Source organism: Trifolium pratense, linkage group LG6, assembly GCF_020283565.1.
Source record: "Trifolium pratense cultivar HEN17-A07 linkage group LG6, ARS_RC_1.1, whole genome shotgun sequence".
NCBI classification, from domain to species: Eukaryota; Viridiplantae; Streptophyta; class Magnoliopsida; order Fabales; family Fabaceae; genus Trifolium; species Trifolium pratense.
Genome location: NC_060064.1, coordinates 7,891,038 through 7,918,812, shown reverse-complemented (window position 1 = coordinate 7,918,812; position 27,775 = coordinate 7,891,038). Strand labels below are relative to the sequence as shown.

Sequence of the window (27,775 nt, the reverse complement as noted above, 5' to 3'; positions counted from 1 at the left end):
AATATGATTAAATAATTATTTGGTATAATGAGTAATTACTATGATATTTTATTTTCTTAGTAACTAGCTATCGCGCCGCATAGGCAGGAGCAAATTGGGATGCGTTGGCAGAAACCTGAAACGGGTAGGTACAAATGTAACATTGATGCTTCATTTTCGGCTCACCGGAACCGTGTTGGTTTTGGTATGTGTATCTGTGACGATGAAGGCCGTTTCGTGCTTGCCAAAACAATGTGGAGTTCACCTATGTGCAGTGTAGATTTAGGAGAAGCGTTGGGACTTTACCATGCTCTCGATTGGGTTAAAGAGTTACAACTAGAACGAGTGGACTTTGTGCTTGACTCGAAAAGAGTTGTTGATTATTTTCATAAGGGTGGGAATGATGTCACAGAGTTTAGTGATGTTATAAAAGAATGTCATCGTGTGTTTGATGTAAATTTTGAAAACTCTCATGTTGAGTTTAATAGGAGACAAGCGAATGAGGTTGCTCATGCACTTGCAAAGGTAGCCACATCGAAAGCTAGCTCCAATGTGATCATTGATATACCTACATGTATTCAATAATTAATTATAAATGAAATGCTATAAAAACTATGGCATATATTTAATCATTATATATCCTGAATGGCGAGCAAATATGTTAACCAACTAGTAAGCGAACTTAAGAAATTGATTTAAGCAGGGGCGGAGCTAGGGATTAAAATGCAGGGGGCGAGTCCAACAAATAGAATTTTGTAAAGAAAAATAAATTTTAAGTATTCAATTTATACAAATAATTTAAAAATGTATAAGTAAAAAAAATGAGTGGATTGTTTTTTCTTAATATCTTTTAACTTATATCTTTCAATTAAATTTAGAGGAAAAAGAATATCTTAGACTTTCCAATTTAATATTGTGAGGATTATTTCGCAACTGATGTGAGACTTCTTAATACGGATTTTGATATCATCTTAGAATTGGGTATTGGGGCTAACTCATCCTTGCAAAACCAGCTTGTAAAATGAGAATTCTCTCTTACTTATAAACACATATTCAGGTCATCTCGCAACCAATGTAGGACTTTTTATATTAACAAATATAATTTTTCATTATTTTAATGTGTATATCCTACTTTTATTTTATAATGTGATTAAAGAAGACATTTTTGTATGAGCGAAAATAACAAGTCTTTTTATCGGATAGAATAATGCTAGCAACACACTCTTTAACAAACACATTCCAACACACTCTCTTTTATTGGTTGAAATTCACATGGGTCCCATAAAAAAATGTGGACCCATATAACTTTTATGGGACCCATATAAATTTTAAGGCTTAATTAGTAAAATGGTCCCTTAAAGATATTTTTGGTTTCACATTGGTCCCTTAAAGAAAAAAAGGATCAAATAGGTCCCTTAAAGAAAAAAATGTCCGAATTGGTCCCTTAAAGATATCTCCGTTAATCAGTTTGGTCCCTTAAAGGCATCTCCGTTAATCAATTTGGTCCTCAAAAAAATGGACGGAAAGGACCAAACTGATTAACGAAGATGTCTTTAAGGGACCTATTCGGACTTTTTTTTCTTTAAGGGACCTATTCAGACCTTTTTTTCTATAAGGAACCTATGTGAAACCAAAAATGTCTTTAATGGACTATTTTATTAATTAAGCCAAATTTTAATCAATAGAAGAGAGTGTGTTTGTTAAAGAGTGTGTTGCTAGCACTCCTCTTATTGGATAAGTTATAACTTGGAGTAGTCCACATACTTAGTTATTATGGATATCATCATAGTATATTAGTATAGTATAAAAATTATGAAAATGTTGGGGGGACTCCGGCCTCCCTAAACCCCCTGTCAAATGGACTAGTCTGGTCCAGCTTGGTTCGGCCTGGTGGGTCAGTCAAAATAAATGGGTTAGACCGGCCTGACTCGATTATTATTTGGCTAGCGAATTTTCAAGCTGGCCCTTATGGGCCTTGTGGGCTTATCCGTTAGCCCGACCCATTTCATTTTACTTTTTTTCTTTTTATTCAATATTTTTTATATCATTTTGATGTATTAGTTCTTCATAATTATCAATTTTATTGAGATATTATTTGATGCAAGTGTAAATAATTTTTACATCAAACTAAATATCAGTTAAACTCTAATTTTATGTAAATATACCCCCTTTTATTAAACTTACCCATTTAAATAATTTTTTGATAATAATTTATCAATTAAATGATAATTTTTCATTGATATTATTTTTACGAAAATCACATAAATGTGTTTTTATCAATTAAATGATGGGTTAATGTGTCAGCCCAAAGCCCGATGGCTAGCCCACCCCAGCTCGATGTCCATATGAGCTAAATTGACTTGGTCCAAAAAAGTTCGATTGTATTTTGGATTATGTTTTTGACAGCTCTACCCCGTGGTGCCGCCACTGCAATTATTATTGTAATTATTGTATATATTGACACTTTACCATATGAATAAATACAACAAAAACATTATTCAGATATAGTCTACATACATTAATATTTCAATGTATCTTGAAAGTGAACTTCTTCTTATATTAAGGACTTCTTAGAGCATCCACAATGGAGCACTCCATTTTTGAGTACTTAAATGGTCCCACATAGACACATCATCAATTTATTATTTTTTTAATAATAGTACCTAATAGGTACTCAACCCCTCCAATGGAACATTTCTTAAAAAGTTCTAAAATGGGTCCATCAATAACTCCACATCATTAAAATTTGAAATTTAATTTAAAATAATATTGCCAAATTAAATTTTTTTGAATATATTAAATAAAGTGGGTCCCATAAAAAGAAGAGAGAGAGTTCTTATATTAGAAGTGGTACCTATTAGGTACTAAAATGTGTTGTGCTTCAATGGTAGTACCTAATAAGTACCATGAGTACCTAATAGGTACTAGACCATTGGAGATGGTCTTATAGGCATCTAGTTGACGCATAAAAATAGGGAGAGACAGGGTGCACATTGTTGGAACAAAATTGATTTAAATTGTTCCCCCTGAGCTTATTAAAGTTTTAATGATAACAAAGTATTAAATGTACAATTGGAGATACTAAAATTTATTTTAAGTGTGCAGAACTAACTCTAAGATAAGTTCTGAAGAAAGGTCAGAAGATGAACACTCAGAGTTTCATAATGATTCAGAGGATATCAACGTCAGAAGTTATGTCTATCAGAGGTTGAGAACCTCAGGACTTGATATCACAGAAGTTAGCAAAACTCTAAATTGATCTTGGTTTCTGTGAAGACTGGTTCATGAAGGTCAACACTTTTACCAATGAAGAAAACGACCTCTCAAGAAGATCAGAACAGCATCTTACATTTTTTCCTAGTCTCTAGGAGAGAACGTGACTTGTCTGGTCTCTTAGCTTAAAATGGAAACTCCTCTCAGTGATATACATACTAGATGAAGTGGATTGCATACATACAACACACGCACGTACAAGCTATCATCTTATAATCCAAGACTACTCTCGTTTTGTGAGAGGAACTAGTATAAATATGATGTGTGTTTTTCTCTCTCTCTCTCTCTTGATTTCCTTTGTGTGTTTGATTAATTTATCCGCTGCTAAGATACTTGTGTTCAAACTTGAAAAAGTTTTAACTTATCTAAAACACAATTCAACACCTCACCCCCTTCTTGTGTTTTCACACATGATAAGAGACAGGATAAGATATCTGTATCATATCCTGTCTTAATCCAGTGTTTGTTGAGACAGCAGGATATGATAAATTAATCCTTGAGCTTATCCTATTCTGCATCTGTAGTTAAAATTCTTATCATAAATTTGAGCTGGGTTACCAGCAGGATAGGATAAGAAAAAATTTACGATTTATTCTATAAAATATATTTTAAAAGAAAAAAAGAAAATTAACAAAATATAAATAATAAAATAATTTGATAGTAAATTAATAATAAAATAATTTATTTTTAAATATATATATATATATATATAGGGAGTGTATCCGGTGAGAACTGATAAATATTATGAGAAATGAGAACTATTGATAATAACCATTAGATTTAACTAACGTATCAGATTAAAATTATCTCACTCACATAAAACCTCACGTGATCATACTTGTGTAGATTGAAAAATCTTCTTAGATATAATTTTTCCTAATTTATTCCTATAATCTTTCTTAATTTAATTTATTATTAACTCAGAAACTGTTCACTAATTCTATTCTAACACTTGAACATTCATTCGGCTTGTTCAATTCCCTCTAAGAAAATATTGGATATTTGTCTTTCTAGTTTTTTTTCTTGGCTTTTTTGTGTTCATGTTTGAGGTTTTTGAGATAGAAAATGGACAATAATTCTAACCCAAGATGTGTGCATTTGTTCAGCTAAACAAAATGAAAAATTACCATAACAATTAATTAAATACAGCAACACATAAGTCATGTTGGTGCTTTCTTGAGGAGAGGCATCGAGTCAAGTACTTGTGAATTTTTAATTTGTGACAAAGTTGTTGACGGTATGGAATTGATTAATTGGTTGCATGTTGTTTGATTTGCACTCCTAGCTTGATGTTTTGTGTTTCTAAATAATTTTTTGCAAAAGAACTAGTGGTATATATATTAAGCGTAATGCTTTTGGTTATAAAAAAAAAAAAAACTATATTCGTGAAATTAAGAGAAAATTGTATCACGACATTGTTGTGTTAAAAAATTGAACAGAGAAGTAAAAATTTATTTAGGTAAGTTTTGAAGGAGCTGCTTAGGAAAGATTATATATAAGAAGATTTTTCAATCTGCACAAATAAAATCACATGAGATTTTAAGCGAGTGAGAAGATTTTAATCTGATACGTCAATTAAATCTAATGGTTACTATTAATAGTTCTCATTTCTCACAATAATTATCAGTTCTCACCAGATACACTCCCTATATATATATATATATATATATATATATATATATATATATATATATATATATATATATATATATGTGTGATTTTCTCACAAGGGTAATTTTGTAATTTACATAATCTAAAAAATCAAAATTCTACTAAAATTACAATATTTTAAAGTAAAATAATTTTTAAAAAATTACAAAATAGGGATATTAATTTAAATTTTATAACAAATTAAATATAATTAATTTACAATGGTAGTTTTATTATTTACATACGAGATATATCACATATTTATTTAGCTTATCTATCATGTATATATCATTGAGTTATTTATTTGATCATGATTCATATAAAAAATTAAACTTGATTATTTTTTCATGATTTTTATTTAAAATTATATAAATTTATTTGATTACTTATTTATATTTTTTATTTATAAAATTGATAGTATTACAAAATAATTTTAAAAAAATAATTGTTTTACAAGGGTAATTTTGTCATTTAAATATGTTATATATTTTATCATATTATTTTGAGCAAGTACGATTTATTAAAAAGATTATATAATAGTTATCATGTTTGTTATCATGTGTGCATCAAACACAGGATATCATATCTTATCTTTATCATGTTTTATATCCTATCATATCACTATCATATCCTGCGCACCAAATGGGCCCTTAATGTATAAAATCAACAATATTTTATACTCCTCGTGTAGCATATTGAAGATAATTAAATAAAATTTTCTTATTAGTATGTTTAACTAGTATCCGGGTCACAACTTCGCATTTTTCTTATAATAATGAACGAATATTATTGAAGTCTCCAAAACAAACCTCTATATAAAGCTCTAACACTCTTCCTTAACTTCTGACATACTGATCACAATTGTTTCAACTCTTTCTTTCTCTAAACTAGGAATATTGATTAAAGATGGAAGCTGCAAAAACCATGACAAAAAACATGACAAAATACAACGATGGTTATTCTTTTTGTTTGACCATTAATGCTAATAAGATTAATAATAATATGAAAGTGAGTGGTGCTGATCCTTTGAATTGGGGTGTGGCGGCGGAGGCAATGAAGGGGAGTCACTTGGATGAGGTGAAGCGTATGGTGGAGGAGTACCGGAAACCAACTGTCCGTCTTGGTGGCGAGACACTGACGATTTCTCAGGTGGCTGCAATTGCTGCACGCGATGGTGCGACGGTGGAGCTGTTGGAATCTGCTAGAGCTGGCGTTAAGGCCAGCAGTGACTGGGTGATGGACAATATGGATAATGCTATTGACCTTTGTGGTCTCAACTCTCAACACTGTGTTTGGTGCTGCCTCACATTGTGGAATCAAACAAGGTGATGCTTTGCAGAAAGAGCTCATAAGGTAACACATTATTTTCCATTCTTGATTTGTCATGGATTTGCATATAAGAAAAATGTGCTGTTTCCTTTGGTTTAAATTTCAAATTAATGATCACGCAAAAAATCTATATCAATAATAATATCAATATAAAGTTACTATATCAATATAAATTAATGATATAAACTTTCAATCCAACAGTGAATTTTGTAACATTCGTATTCATTATGATGTTATTAACTACTTATGAATCATGCACCACTTGAAAGACTTGTGTATGTTAAACGTCGCCATATATTGCATATATAAAAAGAGGGGAATCAAGTTGCTCAATTAGATCTTGTCAACAACAACAACAGAAAAAACATTACTCATTTCTGTGAGTATAACTCAGTTGATAGGACGTTGCATGTAATATGTGGGGACCAAAGTTTGAATCATGATGCATTCAATTGTAACTTTTTTTGGTTATCACTCACCTGTAACTTATTCACCTTAAAAAGTGAAAATTCTAGTTATTAGCCATGTTAAATATGTTTAGTGACCAATTTATGTTCATTTTAATATCAATATTATAATTTTTTATGTTTAAGACGTGTTTATATTATGTTAACAGACCAATTGTTAGTTGGTTCAGTTGTAATTGACGTTGAACTTGGTAGAGGACCACGGTTCGATCCCCCACAACTGTGATAGGAAGGGGCTGAAAGCCTGGAACCACTTGATGCCAGATCTGACTCTCAAACCAGATTAAACGGGTGGTGAAACCAAAAAAATAATTATTATGTTAATCATATATAAGTCCATATTATTTTTAAAAAATGTCAAAATTTTGTACATCAAGAACTAAAAATAAAACAGACAATTTTTGGGAGATAAAAACATGTGTGTTTTTTTATAGGGATGAAAATCAAAATTCGCTAAAAAAAAATTTTGACAGTAGTCTAGTGGCTAGAAATTGCACTTTTAAGGTGGATAAGTGGAATGTCCTTAGTCAAAAAAAAAAAGAGTGTCCGAGGTTCGAACTTCGGCCCTACCTATATAATGTGATGTTCCTACTGTTCTGGTGAACACTTAAGGGGGATTTATATTCTTAATAATCCAAGGATCAAGTTACATAAGTTTGGACCAACAAAAGTCCATTAGCTTTACAAATGATATGAAGTGCTATTTATAGGCCTTAGATTCCTTCTTCTCCAAGTTCAAACGCCGTATTTTTCGGCCACCACTCCCTCCGTCGTACGTTGATGTCGGGGAGGTTTTTCCTTCCATCGCCTATATCCATGGGGGATCGTGGGGATGATGATGACCTTCTTCCTCTTGGTGCATCGTGGTGGGAAGTAGTGGAGATGAAGATTTTTTGGCTGCACCCTGCTTTCATCGTCCATGGCGCCATCTCCTGCTTCCCGCCTTTGTGTAATTTAAACTTTATGGATCACAATTTTGGGCTTCGCGTTCTTGGACTTGGTTCTATTGGCCCGTGACAAATGACTTGGATCCTTGCTCAGTACACCTATTGGTTCTATTTTTTTTTTACAATATTGACAATGAAGATTGAACCTAAAAGGCTAAAATCTCATGCATATTACTCAAATTTTTTACCACTAAACCAAACCTAATAGCTTGATGGAGTATCAATTTTAACATTGAAAAACAGAGAAAACATTATTGAAGAAAGGGTAAATAATTGAATAATAAAATATTTATTTCTAAAAAAGCAACGGTTAAGAAGAAAACAGAGAAAACAAAGAATTCATGTAAGAACAACTAAGTTTAGTTGATAATTACAAGGACGTTGACATGCAAAAAAAAAAATTCTATGATATTTTTACAAATTTCAACTTTAAGGTAGTACTTAAAATTATATAAGATCTCGTTTAAGCAATTTCTTTTTGTTTGTAGCATTATTTGATTTTCTGTTATGATAGCTTTTGGAAATTCCTTACTTGCTATAATATTTAAGGATAAATAGCTTTATACCCCCCCGGAAAATATGAGAGTTTTGCGTTACCCCCTGCAATTTTTTTTTTTTGAGATTACCCCCTGCAATAATAATATAATACTTTAATTAATCAATATTATTATCACATCAAATGTCTCTTTTTTCTAATAAGGTTAGTTTTTATAGTTAACAATAATACTAAATGCTTGTTTTTCTTAATTAGGTTTTCAAATTCAGGAATATTTGGCGATGGAACCGAGTCATGCAACACACTGCCACAAACTGCAACAAGAGCAGCTATGCTAGTGAGAATCAACACACTTCTCCAAGGTTATTCAGGCATTAGATTTGAAATCTTAGAAGCCATAACCAAGCTCCTTAACAACAATGTCACCCCATGTTTACCACTTCGTGGTACAATCACAGCTTCAGGAGATTTAGTCCCACTTTCTTACATTGCTGGTTTGCTTATTGGAAGACCGAATTCCAAAGCTCATGGACCCTCTGGAGAAGTACTTAATGCAAAAGAAGCTTTTCAATTGGCTGGTATCAATGCTGAATTTTTTGACTTACAACCAAAAGAAGGCCTTGCCCTTGTTAATGGCACTGTTGTTGGTTCCGGTCTAGCTTCTATTGTTCTCTTTGAGGCTAACATATTGGTTGTGTTGTCTGAAGTTCTATCAGCAATTTTTGCTGAAGTTATGCAAGGAAAACCTGAATTTACTGATCATTTGACACATAAGTTGAAGCACCATCCTGGTCAAATTGAGGCTGCTGCTATTATGGAACACATTTTGGATGGAAGTGCTTATGTAAAAGAAGCTAAGAAATTGCATGAGATGGATCCTTTGCAAAAACCAAAACAAGATAGATATGCACTTAGAACTTCACCACAATGGCTTGGTCCTCTAATTGAAGTCATTAGATTCTCTACCAAGTCAATTGAGAGAGAGATTAACTCTGTTAATGACAACCCTTTGATTGATGTTTCAAGAAATGAGGTTTTGTCTGGTGGAAATTTTCAAGGAACACCTATTGGAGTTTCCATGGACAATACACGTTTGGCTCTTGCATCAATTGGCAAACTCATGTTTGCCCAATTCTCGGAACTTGTCAATGATTTTTACAACAATGGGTTGCCTTCAAATCTCTCTGCTAGTAGAAATCCCAGCTTGGATTATGGTTTGAAGGGAGCTGAAAGTGCCATGGCTTCTTATTGTTCTGAGCTACAATATCTTGCAAACCCAGTTACAAGCCATGTTCAAAGTGCTGGGCAACACACCCAAGATGTGAATTCTTTGGGTTTGATTTCTGCTAGGAAAACAAATGAAGCAATTGAGATTCTAAAGCTCATGTCTTCCACGTTCTTAATTGCACTTTGTCAAGCAATTGACTTAAGGCATTTGGAAGAGAACTTGAAAAACTCGGTCAAGAGCACTATATGCCAAGTTGCAAAAAAGACACTTAACATAGGTATCAATGGAGAACTTCATCCTTCAAGATTCTGTGAAAAAGACTTGTTAAAAGTGGTTGATAGGGAGCATGTATTTGCCTATATTGATGATCCTTGTAGTGCTACATACCCATTGATGCAAAAACTCAGGCAAGTGTTGGTGGATCATGCATTAGGAAATGGAGAAAGTGAGAAGAACTTGAACACATCCATCTTTCAAAAAATTGCAACTTTTGAGGATGAGTTGAAGATCCTCTTGCCAAAAGAGGTTGAAAGTGCAAGAGCTACATATGAGAGTGGAAATCCAACAATTCCAAACAAGATCAATGAATGCAGATCTTATCCACTTTACAAGTTTGTGAGGGAGGAGTTGGGGACTGGTTTGCTAACTGGAGAAAAGGCCATTTCACCAGGCGAGGAGTGTGATAAATTGTTCAAAGCTATGTGTCAAGGAAAAATCATTGATCCTCTTCTTAAATGCTTAGGCGAGTGGAACGGTGTCCCTCTTCCAATTTGTTAACTTTATTGGTTGCTGTTTAAAATGTTTACTTTATGAGTCGCAATAATTGTCCCCATGGCAGTGTTGCAAGGGACATTTGTGTGTTTGTGTGTGGGTGGGGATTCGAACCCATGAATCACATTTTCCCCTTCCCAGTGTGTGTTGGCCACTAGGTCAAGCTCAAAAAAATGTGTTGCAATAATCATTAGGTATGTCAGACCTTTTGAAAATTTGTGTGAAAAGCTTCATTTGAGTGTTCTAATAGTCAAAGTAAAACTTGTAATTTACTTCTGTAATAAAATTTCAGTTGTTTATGGAAGGTTTCAGTGCAACTATTGAACTATATAATATATCATATAGCTCTGATATAAATTTCTACCTTTTCTTAAAAATCTTTTTTAGTCTCCAAGCAAGTAGGTAATGGCTATTAATCATTCTAATACCCTAATCCACTGTCTTAAAGACAACTATTGACAGTAATTGCACCATATGACTTCCATTAATTAAGAACTCTATACAAAGTACATCAACCAGGTAAAGTGACTGAACTTGATTTGTACAACCTATCACTATGTTTTGCCGGTGATTTCTACTTGTCACTAATGTTGCAATTGAACTAATTCCGAACCAATAGCTCACCTGAATCCTTGGTTGCTGCGGGATTGATTAACCACCATCGCTGGAGTGGACAAGGATGGTGAACTATGGATGGATGTTTCAAAAAATTGTTCAAGTCTTTGAGCAGTAAAATCAGAGATATGGTGCATTGATACATGAGAGCTAGCGCAGCTAAGGCATTGCCACTGCAGAGGGGGGAAATAATCAGTAGGAAGAACAATTATGATTTAAGAGTAACATATGCATGAAAATGAGTGATAATATTAAAAGACGAGTGTCAACAACACACGGTCTGACACTCCCTCCTAATGGTTAATAAAGAGAATATAAGGTAAATCAATACTATAAGAAATTAGAGGACAGTGCCAAAAGCAGTTTTTCAGCCTCAATAGTCCACCAGCTCTTTCTTAATGATTGACGGGTATTGTAATACCATCATCAATGAAGTAATTATTAGCATAAAATTACTTCCATGGTTACAACACTAATATCTCCTTTATTTTGGAGAGCCTAATTGAGACACGTGAAAATCATTACTTTTGTTTTTAAACAATTGTTCCATAAGCTAGTAAATGACACTATCAAGATGTCTAATTAACATTTGAATATAAAATGAAGAATTTTGTACTTGGGTTTTCCACGGACATACCTTAAGGACAATCCATACCATGGTATGTGCATTGTGCTGCAAATCTCTTTAGCAAATACTATCAGTTCGGCTCCAAACGTCAGCTAATATCATATTCCTGAATACAATATCTCTCTGTGCCTCAAGTTCAACTTTCTTCAATGCTGCTGCAGTATCGACATTCTGAAGCAACGTATAGTGTTTTGCACGTAACATTTCAACCTCCTTTTCGTAGTCAGACTGCAGCTGCAATTTCTGGTTATGAATAAACAGAATGTAAGTTGAAAGTAGCAAGTTGCAGTACCCAAAGACAATATTTAAAAATTACGGGACAAATGAAAGGGATTATTGCTCATACTTTTTCCTCATAGGTCTTGACAGCTTCTTCATTCATTTTTTGTATTCTCTCCATTTCAAATAGTAGTGTGTTTGGGTTGGCAACATAGGGCATTTGAGATGTCAAATAATGAGCTAGAAAAGGATCCCTGTTCATATATCCAGAATTAGTAATGTTGTGAGGAACATGAGAAGCATTTCCATTCCCAGGCGCATAACTGTAGGGTTGCAAAGTCACAGGCGAGGGAGTGTCAACCAGTTCAACAGGTTCATACAGTGGTTGCAATATTTCTACAGATTCACGAAGACAATTATGATTTGCAAATCTGGGCATGACTGTACGAGATAAGTCCTCCATAAAAGATGGACTAGCCGACAACGACTGGAAGGTACAAGAAACAGGTGTAAATTATTGGAATGAAAACATCACATGCTACACAATAGAAGAAAATGAATAGTCCATATTTAACTTTAAAATGTTTTGCCAGGAAGTTCACCGGAGTACCAACACAGATTATCAATAAAACACTACAGAATAGAACCAAAATTTACTAACCTGTGGCAATGGCATTAAATTTGCATGTGATCGTTGCCTATATGGTAAAGGACACTCAGCAAACTCTGAAGTGGTTGACTCACCACATACAGGACTCACTATACTGCCCCAATGTCTGACCTCGGGAACAGCAGTTCTATCACAAGTTACGGTATCTGTCTCAACATTGTGAAGTTGTGCAAGATTAGTTGATATATTCATAGAATTGTCAATGTCAATCACTTGATTAATTAAAGTTTGAGGATCTTCAAAAACTCTGATATCAGATTGTGTAATATCTGAACCTACAATGGGACTCTGTCTTTCCAAAGAACCTGTTACAGGATTGACATTATTGAAATCATTACTTGAATTGGGGAATATATTCCGGTTCTCAAGATGTGAAACTTCAGCTGCTACCAAGTTCACGGCATTTATTCTCTCATCTGCATCAGATTCCAATTCCATGGAAGTAGCATCTGCTTCCACAGGCAAACTACCAGGGGTCGTTTGAGATGTAGAAATTTCATGAGTCATATAAGGTTCGTTATGGAAGTTTTCTGTATAAATCTGGTCTTGTGAAAATAGCACTGTTGTAGGAGATTTTCTTGGAAGATCGGGTTCATTTGTGGCAGATTTCACAAGATTTGAAACACTTGGATGCTGAAAACCCTTTTGCTTCTCCTCCTCTACCGAACGTTGCAGCTCACGTGTCGTGGAGCTTGAAGTACCATTTATATTACTTTTCTCAGCACAAAGTTCATTTTGTAAACAGCTTGAAATGTCTTCCTTACACTCTTGCAGTGAATTGTAAACATCGGTGGCTTCTTCCTCCGTGCAATTGAAATTCAAGTGCCTTTTTGCAAGATCAAGTGAATATTTCCTATCAATCTTGTGTTTCAACAAAGAAGCTGCTAGCCAACACTGGAGATGCACATTTCATTACACAACTATAACACAATGCTTAATTTATTTCATTAAACAAGTAATATCAAAGCATGCAAATGCTCAAATAAATAACATGCATAGACAAAAAAAATGTGCAATACAAAACACCTGTTGCAACAAATTGGGCACAATAAAGGTTTTGAACTGCAATGTGATTTGTTATCAACCATACACTTTGATCTGAAGCCCAAAAAAAAACATGAAAGAAAATGCAACAATAAAGATCAACCTCTTCGGGGATTGCTGGAATTATTTTTACTATTTTTTTTCTTTTAACAAAGCTAGGGTACAACCTAGCTTTCGGGGTGGATAGTGCCTCTTGGATACCAAATTGAAAAATTAGTTGAAAAATAAGAGTTTGCGAGAGGGTGAGAGGACAGAGTATGATGCATGAGAAAAAGGCTGTAGGTTGAAGCATTGTATCAATTGATCCCAATTTTGCTAGAGGGATTCTACAAACATACTTCGTCAATCATATGGCCCCCAGTAAATCCCTATGAGTAACATTAAATCAGTCAATAAAATGACCATAACTGTAGTGAACAACACTTTCGTAATTCGCAACTTCACACACAACAGATTTCCCTATTCTTAAGGTAGAAAATAAGGCAAAAATAAGGAGAAACTATAAAAAGTTTGCACAAAGACGGACTCACTGGTTCTAACCAACCCGTGTTTCAGTCACATTTTCTTTTATGAGCAACTGAGGATCTCAAACAAACAAATACAGAGAAGCTAGCAAGAAGTCAAAAAGAGTAATACTAACCACAGATATTTCAAATGCCTGCACTGTAGAATCTTCCAGGCAATCAATGTCATAATGTTCGAATACATGCTCAAGAATCTTCATGGCGACAACCTTGTCATTTTCCTGCATATATGAAATGAAACCAAGTGATCAGGAAAAATCCACAAAACCATTTTTCTAGTGTCATTGAAATATAAATCATTATAGTCTAATGATTAAAATATGTCGGCAACTATTACATAGATAATGTAATCAATATAAACTGGTGCTGGTGTAATAGAAAGCGCAGCTGCTTCCAAGCAATCTGTCATTTAGTAGTTAAGTGACCATACAAGTTATCCTACTTCAAAGTTCTTTCATCCAAATAAAGTTACCTCTTTTACTAATAAACCAGAACCCATGAATGAGTGCGAAAGCTGAGAATTCTAGGGAAACCGGAAATGAACGAGCAAACAAATCAAATTTTATTAAATGAATCTGACCAGAAAAGGAGAGAATTTTCTTTAGAGGGGTCTCACTTTCACGGTTGCTTTCTCCTTTAACAACTGAACCATTGTTCTATTTTATGACTAACAATTCAAATGACCCTCCCCTAAATCCCTCCTACTATTTAAGCTCATGTCCTTCATTTATTCAAAACTTCCTGTGTCCCATAGAAGACTACCCAGATGGAGCACATAATATTTTCCCGCTCCATCATTTTCTTGAGATAAATCCAATAGTAACTACTATGAAAGTTTTCACATAAAAGCAAAATCATTTATATTCAAGTAAAGGTTACTGAAGTATATATTGAGACCCTACCGGAAAGTGTAGAACATCACAGAGACGTGATATAGATATATCAGGCTTTGACAGGAGTTTGTTGCTCTTGGGCATGTCCGGCAGTTTCTTTTGATTTGGAATTTGTTTAGTCATTGCAGCTGCTCCTGTCATTTCATTGGTCAAAGGATATGTTATGGAGTCAAATTTGTTAGAAAACACAATCCTATTACCTGTGTGAATTAAATAAATAAATGAATAAAAGACCACGAAAGTTAAAGAAATTCATTAGTACCATTCAATTTGCATTTGCTTTTATCAGCACTTCGACTCTTCTTATTCTTCCTCTTTTTTTTCAGATGTTTGGAATCAACAACATCCGTGGACACGTTCCTTCCCTTGGACACCTTCCTTCGTTTGGGGTCAACATTATCCTTGGTGATTTTCCTCTCCTCAGGATCTACAATATCCTTGGACGCGTTCTTTCCTATGGGATAAACACCATCCGTGGACTTTGTCCTTTTCTTTCTTATAATGGCATCATTTTCATTTTCGGATCCTTTTACTGTGTGATGAAAATATTCAACTGTTTTTCTGTTCCTTTGAGACGAAGCAGATAAAAACTTCCAGCGAGGATTCCTTCCTTGGAGGAGATCACTCCAGGAAAAAGTATGTGTTTCATTGCCTAATTTCTTCATTTCTCTTTCTCCTAGCAATGAAATGTTCCTTACATATTCCCCTCCATTCTGCTCTACTCTCGATATGAATGACTGTCTGTGAGAATCAGTGCCACCGCTATCACAAACCAGTTTGGATGATAATTCACAGATTACATCATTTAGATTTGACTGATTGGAGATGTCTGAAGCAGAGACCGAGGTGCCACTTCCATGTAAGTCATCAAGCTTACTGAACAGATAAGAGGCCCCCCATTTTAGAAGGGTGTGATATGTACTCTGGTTAACTAACTGCATATGTTCTTTCTTTCTTTTGTTGGATACAAGAGCTATACCCTCTTTTGCAAGCATTAGAACCTTTTCTTCAACAGTGAAGCACGAGTACAATCTCAAAACTGTTATCTTTTTTAACTTTGAGCTGAATGACATTTTTTGTATGCATTTTATGTCATTTTGCATGTCCAAACCACTGTCAAATGATATAATAATATCAACAGATGACAGTTTAATGCTTGGATGACAAGCACGGCTCTCTATCAAGAAAACGAATTTTCCACTTTCTCGATCATTAAATGTGTCCAGAGCAGCTTGAGCCTTGGAAGGAACGTACCCACAACCGTATCTTACATAACAGTCATTTCCAAATCTCTGAAGAAGAACATCATCCAAAATATCTCCAATTGATCCAGAACCACCACTAGACTGAAGTTTTTATTGGAAAAAAAAAAGGAAAGAAACAACTAATTAAATCCTTGAGAACATAGAAAAACACCAATATTTAATCATGAAGATACAGATAACAGAATGTAATGCTTAGTTTTGACGAGAACAGAAATTCTCAAATCTCTAGCCCTTTGACAGGAAGCACAAATGATAACAAAAAGAAGCCTTACATAAATCCATACATTCGCAAGGTGAGTATACAATTATAGACACTATTTCTGAACTCAATAACCATTCACCAAGATAAACAAGGTTAACAAAGTAATATGATTGCCAAAGTATGAGACACTGCTCCAAGTTCTTAGATTCATATCACATATATCACTGTAACAGACAAAGCAATTCCATTTGATATCTGACATTCAACTTCAAAATTACATATTGAAAATTCAGTAAGAATCAGAATAGGAGGATACAATGTTATTACATGTCTGTCAAAGCCTCCCTACTTTCTCAGCAAAAATAAACAAATGCTGAAAAGCCACTGATTCTATCAGACCTCCCAGCATTATTTCTAAGAAGTTGGATTATGTGATAAATCAGCATCATATAATAGAGTCATAGCTAATTATTTTGATTATTTTTTTAATATCAAATACTAAGGCAATGTTCAAAAACCACAAACATATAATCAATGATTTTCAACTAGGACAAAACATAGGTGCAGTTTTCTTGTGTATTGTTCTCCAATTCAACACCTGAATTATCCAGTAGTATAAACAGAACTATTACAAATTTAAACAGAACCTATAGAGCAACCCCTAAGTTTTGACCTACTATCCTTAAACTAACCAAACTTAGTAGACATAAACTATTTACATCATAAAACCGGAATTTTATGTCTGATATAGGACATAAGGAGCCTTCAGCCTTAACAACAACTCGTGAAAATAGATAAAGAGCCAAAACATTTATATACAAAAGAGGGGGAAAGACGAAGAAACTATGGATAAGTTAATAGAACATCAAGCAAACACTAATAATTGTTCGTGACAACTGACAACTACATAATCAATAATGTATGTGGCCTGTGCTTTAAATAATTACACATGATCAACATGATCTGTCTTAATGAGGAAACACTGCATCTTAGCACAGCTAAGAAATCAGCATCAAAGCTCTTACTCAATATAACATGAAATGAACAAACTCGCAGAAATACAATAAATAAGACAAACAAACAAACAAAAAACCACAGGACCTCGATAGGTAATTACCTGAAATAATATTATCACTCTTAGCTCACGATGTTTAGCTTCAAAAAGGATCTTTTCAAGAAGTTGCAATTTTCCACTTGCTTTTATTCCAATATCAAGATGTTCTTCAACAGGAAGACCTCTAGTGACTACATCATGCAGTGACTTGTTGAGGAGATAAGGATGGTTGCAGCACTGTAAACAACAACACATGTGTGACTATGAGTCCTATTGACTATACATTTAGAGCTATTGGTTTTATAAAAGTTGAATAAATATTAATCATGAAAGGAAAATTTAACTAAACGTGACAACCAAAATTCTGTATATGAAGTTTCAGCTTATCCGTTTCTTATCATGCCTACCTTCCTTGTTGAGATAATAAGCTCGCCAAGGGCATCAACGGAGGCAGGCTTCGGGCCTGAGCATAACGACAATGAGTTTGAAAGCAGCAATGAACAATACTGCTCAAGCTGCAAACTAGAAAGCTGGGCAGGAACCCAATACTCTATAAACCTGCTGGAGTCAGAATTGCACTTAAGTGCAATATAATGTTCCAATTGACTCTTCAAATCGGAGATGCTTGCAGATGAGAAATGTAACTCATCATGTTCAGACTTAAGTAAAGAAAGCAGTTTCATATAGTCAGCTCGATCTTCCTGAAAATCCATTAGAGAAAAGTTATTACGGTGAAAAATATCAATTTGACTATTGAACACAAGTGGTATGCCTTGACTATTGAACACAAGTGGTAAACCTTGATTTGTCCACTAACGAGAAGGAGCCTTATCTCAGCTGCTAGAATATTGACATCGTCAAGGTTTCCTAAAATTCTGGGTCGCCGCTGGCATTCATCAATTATGATTGCTTCCCATTTAATGCATTGCAGTGCATCTAAGTCCTGCATATTGCATTAAAAAATAATGAGCACAAAAAGAATATTAATGTTACAGAGAAACTTTTTGTAGAATATGAAAGAAAGAAAAAAAAAACTCAAATTGTATCTGAAAAGCTGCTTATACAATGAAGCTGTAGGATTAGATATATGAATATACCTCAACGACAATATCAGATGATGAGAGTAATATTTGAAATAAAACACCATCTTCATTGTAAAATTCTAATGATCTGATGCTACTGCGTACATCTTTTTCTCCATGGTAAACTACGAGATTGGCAGATGGTGCCAAATGTAAGAATTCTGTTTCCCATGCAGAGAGGCCAGTAGAAGTTGAGATGATGAGAAAAGGCCTTTTCACATTGCAGTTCAAAGATAATATAAACAAAATCATCTTCCTAACCCGCTCCTGCAAATGTAGTTTAACAATAAATCAGAAATTCTACTTTGTAATCTGAATAACTCACCAACCATTGCAAACTCCAGCCTTCATAGTTATACATTTGACAACTTAAAAAATTAGTGTAATATTTTTCTTACGGCAAATCTTCATATTAATATAGCAACTTGTTCAAATTCTTTTTCTACTATAAACATAAAACAAGACAAGTAAAAGTTGCAATGTTAGGATGATTATTAAAGATGAAGGTCCAAAGGTTGATGTTTAGGTGCAGCTTATTCTCTATTAGAAGCAGGAGGTGGATTTTTGTAGCCATTTTGGATGACCTTTTGATGGTAGGTTTCTGGAGCGAGAGGAATAGGTTGTATACAAATTCATCTTGTCCATTCTCTGAGATACCAAAAAATAAGACAACTAGTGCTATAAATCTCCCATAATAGCTATTACGCAACGTTTTGTACTTTCGGTATTTATCAAACACGAGGCTAGAGAATAAAGCATCCTTACAAGAAAATTACAAAAGAAAACACTTAGAAACCAAGAGATTGAGAGGTGCATAAACACTTGTGTATAAACTATTTCTATAATCAAAGAGGAAATATAACTATTTTAATATAAATTTAAGATAAGCCCAAATAAATTGTAAAAAAGCTTTTCTAAACCTGCATGTCTTTGAGTCGTACACTCTTTAAATAAGGTACCCCAAGTATCAAAAGTTTTATTTAATTACAGAATATCTAAAGAGATGAGAAATTAATGTAGAAAACAAGCACCGAGTAATATAAGATGAAAACATGAGTATATGGAGAAAAAATGACCTGGTCAATTTGATCATCAACTATAACGGCACTCTGACCTTTGTGCCAACACATGCGAAGCTTGTTCACATAACTCAAATGCTGGTTATACAATCCTGGTAAATCTCCAGATGATAGCTCTGATAATTCGGTAAAGGAATCTTTTCTCTCCTGCAAGGTCAAACAAACTACTCGTTAGAGAAATACACCAGTACTATAAAATATAAACATACTTGTATAAGATTCGAAGAGCTACATTTTTCCCAACAAGTCAAAAGACATGTCATCTAATAAATTTTTGTAATTCTAATAAGTGACTTAAAATCCCAAATGATAGGTAATTGTTCCCACATTGACATGTTATCAACGTAAACATTTGGCACCGGGAAGCAACAAATTTAGACTAGTGATAATTACCTACAATAATTCATCGTCGTCCCTATTCCCTACCCATTGATTGTGGACATGGTTGTCATGCAAAAGAACCCCTCATACCTCTCTCATTCACAATGTAATGTAACCGAACAATTTTCTTAAAATATAACCCAGTAAAACTCAGTTGAACAAAGCTACAGAAATATTCATATCATAATACATTACTCCAAACTGAAGACACGTTGACAACTTCAGAAGTAACAAAATTAAGTGATTTAATTTTAATTTTGCCACAAGTGTTTGAAGTGTGTTTGTGGAGAGTTGACAAACTTTCAATTGAATGCATGCAGGAAAACCAGTTCAGATTATAAAATCAATTCTTATTCAAGAAGTAAAAGAAATTATGCTTACCCATAACTATATTAAATGAAAAATTGAGTCAAACAAATTGGTTTCTGAAATTAACAAAATTCCAAAATGATCCCTGAAATTGAAAATCATTGATCGCATTAGTCCCGTAAGGATAGTTTCATTGACTGATCCAAAAAACACTAATATGATTAAGGATGTTCAATTTCATTGACCATTGTGGAATTACAATATTTGGGAACCAAATTGTCGAAGCCTTCAATCTCAATAACTAAATTAGTGATTAGCTCGTTGAAGTTAAAGATAATTCATTAGTTGTATCATAGATTGCAACTGAGAATGGCCTAAGTAAATTTAAACCTAGAACTCTAAAATTAAAACTTTTAAAAAGGTGCGAGTTAAATAAAAAGTACCTCCTTAACTTCAAGAGGATTTGACAGCCCATCTGATCTCTTTTGACGACTTTCATAATTGTCCATGAGTTTAATCCCTTTAGATGATGTCAAAAATATAGCGTCGTCTAACTCCCATGTAACATGATCATAACCAAGACCAGTCCATTTCACAAGCCATTCATATTGGCAAACTGAACCATTGTCATCGCTTCCATCAAAAGGGTGAGCATTTAGCTTTGACAAGACAATTTTTCTTTTTAGCAGCAACCGGTGAGGTATACTCCAATCTTTTTTCCACCTGACAACCTGGTAATTTGGCGTTCATTAAAAAAAATATATATATTTTTAATAGATACATATCAAGAAAGTACTAACTAAAAAAATTTGTTTTGTTGGAACCAAAATGATTTATTCATTTACGACCTAAGAGTTCTGATGATAACAAAGTTTATAAGAACAAACAATTGAAATTTGACCTTATGTATGTTTAACATTTCTTGTGATGTACGGTCTTAAATTAACATATCATGATATTTCAAAAATGAAAAGCTCTTATTTACGTGGATCGTTCTGATATTAAGAAAAATCTCTAAGAATGAGTTATAACTAAGAGTAAAGTCTGAAGCGTCTCATGATAAAGGATTTTACAATCAATCCATCAAAAGAGATATAAGACTGAAGATTTCATTTATCTGTCTTATGCATAGTGTGCTTCCTATGGAGATACTAAAGTGTGTCATTTTCACAATTCGCTTTTGATTCCGGATTCTTGGATCCCGTCACTGATAATTGAGTTAGGGTATAATACTATAATGTTCTTTTCGTTTAACTTGTGGATTGAAGTCAATTCATCTTCACCAACTTTTTATAAAAACATATTTGAAATAGTTTATGATAGGACACGATCTCGATTAGGATTAAACATTAGGACAAATATAGAGCAAAAAAGCAATTGTTGTTATATTGATAATCCAATAGAATCAAGTGATTCTATGGCTGAATTACACTATAAGATTGAATGATAAAATACAGAAAATATAAAGATAAGCTAGGTAATTCGAGACACCTAGAATCTCCCAAGTAGAGTGACTACTAAAATCAATCCATACAAAAACAATGGCAGGGAACATTCTTCTATTTAATCAATCAGATACAGATCTATTTTCTCTTCCCTCGCCGAATAAGGAAACATTCCTATAACGGTATGATTAGCTGTATCCTTCTGCCCAAGTTTCCTTTTATAAAATCTGTCATAACTATCAATACCTCCCCCTTCAAAATTCTCCTTGTCCTCAAGGAGGAATCCTGAGAACTCTTTGTGCACTTCAATTACATGCTCCCATGAATTCTGAAAGGTATGTAGTCTCCTCCCTTTTACCAAAACCTCAACCTTCATTTGTTCATTCTTTCTAATGTCCAAGGCCTCCTCAAGCTCCTTATCTAGTCGCCAAATTTCTGGCAAACCTTCCGGCAGTGACTGAGAATCTGCTATATGCCTAATTAAGCAAAGCATATATTGAAAGAGAATTTTTCCAATGACATTCACAAACAACTTTAGCCATAAAAGCATAGATTTCCCTGGGTCCCATGGTATTATCCTCACTGATGAATTTAGTTCCACCATTTTTTCATTGGCTAAATGACACAACCTTTCTAAATAACAAGCACCGAGATTCCAGGTAAACATTAAGAATGTCGCCATAAATTTGTCACTTGTAGTGGATTTCACGAACATGGCCTGAACAGCTAGCAAAAAGTCAAGGAATTTGAGCACAAACTTATCCTTCCAAATTATGATTGAAGCTAGTGACCTTGGTACCTCCTTTAAAGCCATGACTTGGGCATTGTTCATTGAAGATTTCAATATTGAACTGGATATTTTCATAAATTTCTGGAGAGAACTCTGATTGCAAAAGTTGACCCGTTCTTGGAATTCAAAGGTAGTGATCAACATGTCCCCTAACACTCCAATTATCTTTGAGAACTTATAGTTTTCATGCTTTGAGATCCTTGAAATATAACAATGAACAAGTACATATGCAATGCAAGAAGGCCACTGATCTATTCTATGCTCACTTCCAAAAATTGGTTCCTTCCCATCGCAACATTGAAGGGAACAATCAACAATATCTCTCCTTGTTGACTCAATGGCATCACTAATCATTTTTGACTCCCTGGTTGCTAATTTAGTCTTTGATTGAACAAATTGCAGTTCATAAGAGAGACTAAACATGAATATTTTCAAATGAACAATAGTTGTCGCACCAATACAGACATCAAAGAACAACGCACCTGTCCACCGCAACCGCCTGAAGCTTAAGAAACGCCTAAGCATTATAGCAGTATTCCACAAGTATTCACCTTGTAAAATAGTAGTTGAAATTGAAAACCACACCTGGTCCCCAGGGTCCCACTGTTGAGAACTTGTTGAGTCAGCTTCAAGCAACCGAATCTGCAGCACAACTTCACTCGCACTGCCTCTAAGTTCCTCTCTTTCAAATCCACTGTAGCTCGGACATGATCAATCATAGGGTCAGCTGGGAAAATTAAAACCTCCCTTGAAGCATCCAATGGATCAAATGTTGTGAATCCTATAATACCCAGTAGCAAGACAAAGACATAAGCTATAAGCTTGTCCAGCAACACAAGAAAATCACTTTCTATATTCTCCATATGACAATTCATTGTATGAAATGATAAGGGTACTGATACTGGTTCTTCTTTCATATACCTTCCATTCAAAACAAGAATTATAAATAGATTATCATCAAAATGGATAGTGAGCATCACCGTGTATTCACACATTCTCTCAGCATAGTAAGAATTCCCATGTAATTTTCCCCCACCTTGCAACACCGAAAAATCACCATTTGATGACAAAAGATGAGTCAAAAATGTCAAACACCAAGTCATACATGCACACAACCTTTTCTCTTCGTTCTCAAAGACTTTCCCACATACCCCTTGTTGTGCAAACCCACTAGTTAATAAGAGCAGCATGTGTGTGACTTGTATTTTTTGAGAACTTGGGTTAATCAACAAATTAACCTTATCCTGGGCCTGCTTCAGTGGTTCTAATCCAGCCCTTGAATCGGTGGCCAGTGACTCCGACTGTGGTGGTAGCTTGGAAAACAACCCTTTCCCATCACCATAGTTTTCCGGATCTGGCGGTTTAGGTAGCGGAACTCACCGTGGAAGAATCATCACAGATTGGTTGGAATCCGATGATTCTGGCTTTAGTAGTTGTGTGTGCGCTACCGGCGCTTGAATGATTTGGAATTTTCCGGCCATCGCAAGCAAATCGCCCACCGGAGGTTTGGGTGGCGGGACTCGTCGTACTAGTGTTGTTGTAGGTCGATCGGAATCCCACAATTCTGAAGGGTTTGATTCTGGTGAAGGTGGATCAAGTGATTTTGGCTTGGGAAATACCTTGGCAAGTGAACCCGGCGTTTTATCGGTCACACTCGTGTGATTCTCTGTGACACACACTCTCATGTGCTCTGCCATTACCTTCACTGCAGTTTCAGATGCCTTCACTGCTATTTCAGGCTGATACTCAGATTTGTTGAGGTGAGTTTCTTCCTTGACGTCATAGAATCTATCGTTACCACCATCAATTTGCGGTGGTTGAGGTGAGTCCCACGACCACGAATTATTATCGCTCCATTCCTCCTCTTCATGATAGTATTGCACTCTTCCCCGTGGTCGCCGCCGCCGACGGTTACGGCGATCCCGTTCCTCTCGAATGAGCTCGCGAATCTGCTCCACCGTGACTGGTGGTCGTGATTGTTGTTCTAACACCATCTGACGAAGCTGCTCAACTGCAACTTCAGCCTTGCTCATCCTCTGTTCTAACGCATCAACACGTTTCTCTATTCGATGATTGGATTTTGGATTGTAACCGAGGCTCTCGATACCAATTGATAGGACACGATCTCGATTAGGATTAAACATTAGGACAAATATAGAGCAGAAAAGCAATTGTTGTTATATTGATAATCCAATAGAATCAAGTGATTCTAGGGCTGAATTACACTATAAGATTGAATGATAAAATACAGAAAATATAAAGATAAGCTAGGTAATTCGAGACACCTAGAATCTCCCAAGTAGGGTGACTACTAAAATCAATCCATAAAAAAACAATGGCAGGGAACATTCTTCTATTTAATCAATCAGATACAGATCTATTTTCTCTTCCCTCGCCGAATAAGGAAACATACCTATAATGGTATGATTAGTTGTATCCTTCTGCCCAAGTTTCCTTTTATAAAATTTGTCATAACTATCAGTTTATATTTACACAAACCTGATAAGACCCTTATTTGTGTCCTATCACATTTTCATAGTTATGTCTTATACTGACACGACGATCTAATATATTTGTCCAGTCTAACTTAACACTCTGCCATTGAGAAAAAAAAAATTAAGTTAAGAAAACTTAATTCAACCTCTCTTGTATTTTTGCCTGTTCACTTTACTAACCTGTTGTTTCTTCTTATATTTTTCCAAAAGCTTTGGAGCTTCAATAAGCATTTGCTTTTCTGGAATCCAACAGTTGTGAGCATGAGCGAGGCCCTGATACTTGACAAAGTACTCTCTTTGGATCACTGGCACCAAGTTATAAACTTATAATCAATAATCAAATTTACGATCTAATCTATCCATGAAAAATATTAGTAAAGTTTAGGGTAGGTGAGCAAATTTTTACAAACCATACCTTCATCTTTTGGAACCACTTCTCGGGAATCCCATATGGATTCTACCCCTTCAGAAACGGAATGCACCCCAAGCTTTATTTTTTTCTTCACGCACCGAATACAATGCCAAAACCCAATAGGAAGAAATTTGAGAGGAAGATCCAAACAAGACGGGTGATACCTCCTTTTACACCCTTTACCACAACAGTGCCTAAAATATAGTTTCAACTTTCAAGTCAATAAACAAAAGGAAACAACAAAAACATACAGTGTCTAAATACATAATTCTTAAGTTAATTTAAAACAAATGTCTCATGTTGACCAGAAGTGGCTAATACATTGTGAAAACAAATGTCTCATATTGACCGTACATGACCATAGTCAATAGTAAGTGTTTCATGTTGACCAGAAGTGACTATTACTAATACATTGTGAAAACCACAAATAAATGAAATCGAAAAAGATTTACTCAACATGATCATTATCAAAGTATATATGATAGCACTGTGTAATATATCAAATGTCCAGTAAGATTATGGGAAACACACAGAACTGCTGTTAATATAAAAAATGCTAGAGATAAAAATATCCACAACCAGTTCAGAGTGTTTACAAGCATGTCACCATCATGGAGGAAAAGGCAATAAATAAATTCCCAAGTAGCAAAACATTTATGAAGGAAAAGAGCATAGGATTATAAGGTGAAAAGGGCTTAAACTACAACGAGCTGAATTGAAGAAACTCACAAGAGCGTTCCTCCACGCAAACACTTGTGACATACAACTTCCCCGTCACCTTTTCCATTTTCCCCACGATGATCCACCCTTGTGTTATCTTTATATTCTTTAGTCAAATCTTTGCCATGCCTTGAATAGGAATCCCTTCCATCCTATCAACATGTATAAGTTCAAATCAACGCAGCCACTTATAAATAAATGTGAAAACAATGCAATTCTTCACCTCAAAACAGGGATTTGACTCCTCTAAAATCAGCAAACTCACTTTAGAACGTAAAGTGAGTGATAATAAGTAAAAAATGGTATACTTCAGTGGAATAGAAACTGTGGTTTTCAAAAACCTTTTCACGAAAAACATTAAAGAGCATCACATTGTAAAATTTGTCCTTAAACTAAAAGACATTATAAAAATGTGAAGTTCATACAGAATAGAATATAATACCAATGAAAATAAAACATTCTCTGATGTCGTGTGTTCAGATTTCATGATATCTCAAGCAAATGAACAAATCAATATCAACCCATGCTTTTCTCACCTTAGAAGATCCAAATCCCCAAAATAGAGACGGACAACTAACCTCGGCATATATCATCCTAAGGAATGCTATGTCCGGTGTCTTACACTGACGACACCGACACCGACACAAATGGTTACATTTGATTTTATATTTTCTCAAATCATTACCCATGTCGACGTGTCAGTGTCAAATACCAACTATACTTTGTACATTTAGACAATCTCAAAAAAACAAAAAAAAAAAAAAAAAAAAAAAAAAAGCCAAATCAAAAGAAACTAAGCAGCAGCATTAGAAGAGAAGAAAGTAAAAGGATCACAAAACCTACATCAGCGACAAGATTCCGAGCTTTCATCTCACAAACAACAATCTCGTACTCTTTAAGATTAATTTTCAAGCAACCACAGAACACCTGAAAACACAAAAACCTTATCAAACATCATCATACTCAAACTTTTGCTTATTTTAGAAACCTTAAACAACACTAATCATATAAACAACAAATTTGTTACCTCTTACTCTTTACTAGATCATAGTGATTGATTTCTCAAAAATCAAACAAAACAAATGGAATAACTAACTCAAAAAGAAACCCTATGCATTGATTTGAAGAATATGAGTCTATTCAACTTACTAACTCCTTCTTGATTTGATCAAGTGGCACATGTACTATAAGGGTATTTATGAAATTTTGTTATTATTAACCAAAAAAAAAAAAAAGTTTATACAGAAAAATGGAAAATGTGTTGGGAAAGGAGAAAGAGAAACCGTATATGTTTAATTGATTAAGGTAAAGAAAAGAGAGAGAGAATGAGAATGAAAATGACGTGCGGAGGAAGAGGAAGAGTGGTGATGGAAAAAAATGTGACACACACGAAGAAGAACGAAGGACTGTGGTTATGGTGGGCCATAGTAGCGTGTTTATTTACATTTACCACTACGTTGTACACGTGTCTTGTTGTAAAAGGTGCCTTTTCGGTTCCGGTTTTTATGGTCTCGGAATTTGGCGGGTGGTTTTTGTTCACCCGGATTATTAATTTGGTGGAATTCAAGATTACTACTGCAAGTGCAAAACAATAAAAAAAAAAAAAAAGTGAAATTTTAATATAATTAAGGTCGGATGGAGTATTATTATTACTCTCTCCGTTTCAAATTGCTAATTTTTGTGAATATTGTAAAAAATTATAATTTTTTTCTCTTCTGCTCTTCACATAACATTTAAAAGATTTGTAAAAGAAAAAAAGACTTAATAGTAACTTTTCATTTCTCTCTCACTTATATGAGTAAAAACAT

At 34.4% G+C, this 27,775-nt stretch overlaps 1 protein-coding gene and 1 pseudogene across 4 annotated transcripts; one reads left to right on the top strand and one right to left on the bottom strand.

The window, feature by feature from the left end:
- The first annotated feature begins 5,701 nt into the window (after positions 1-5,701).
- Positions 5,702-10,444, top strand: LOC123892913 (annotated as a pseudogene). Its single transcript, XR_006803310.1, has 2 exons — positions 5,702-6,255; positions 8,397-10,444. The product of XR_006803310.1 is annotated as a phenylalanine ammonia-lyase-like (transcript).
- Positions 10,162-27,386, bottom strand: LOC123892911 (helicase protein MOM1-like). 3 transcript variants are annotated; one of them, XM_045942793.1, is made up of 18 exons: positions 27,117-27,375; positions 26,811-26,894; positions 25,977-26,119; positions 25,251-25,441; positions 25,016-25,140; positions 20,549-20,836; positions 19,413-19,562; positions 18,352-18,603; positions 18,054-18,197; positions 17,662-17,955; positions 17,318-17,491; positions 14,996-16,079; positions 14,743-14,867; positions 13,957-14,061; positions 12,264-13,166; positions 11,730-12,089; positions 11,393-11,626; positions 10,162-10,928 (listed from the first exon to the last, which is right to left on the bottom strand). In XM_045942793.1, exons 2-17 carry the CDS (start codon positions 26,835-26,837, stop codon positions 11,441-11,443), a joined length of 4,551 nt encoding a protein of 1,516 aa, XP_045798749.1. In that variant the 5' UTR covers positions 26,838-26,894; positions 27,117-27,375; the 3' UTR covers positions 10,162-10,928; positions 11,393-11,440. The 3 variants fall into 3 exon arrangements, with proteins under 3 accessions (XP_045798749.1, XP_045798750.1, XP_045798748.1); XM_045942792.1 differs by having other exon boundaries at positions 10,596-10,928; positions 26,995-27,386; XM_045942794.1 differs by lacking the exons at positions 20,549-20,836; positions 25,016-25,140; positions 25,251-25,441; ... (1 more) ...; positions 26,811-26,894; positions 27,117-27,375 and adding an exon at positions 20,178-20,236.
- Between the last annotated feature and the right edge of the window lie 389 nt (positions 27,387-27,775).

Excerpts from the sequence above, each read along its gene's own strand:
- LOC123892911 (XM_045942792.1), bottom strand. The coding sequence starts at position 26,837 with ATGAAAGCTCGGAATCTTGTCGCTGAT. Across the intron at positions 18,604-19,412 it reads TTGATGATCAAATTGACCAG|GAGCGGGTTAGGAAGATGAT; the intron begins GTCATTTTTTCT and ends CTACATTTGCAG. Across the intron at positions 12,090-12,263 it reads ATTTAATGCCATTGCCACAG|TCGTTGTCGGCTAGTCCATC; the intron begins GTTAGTAAATTT and ends TGTACCTTCCAG.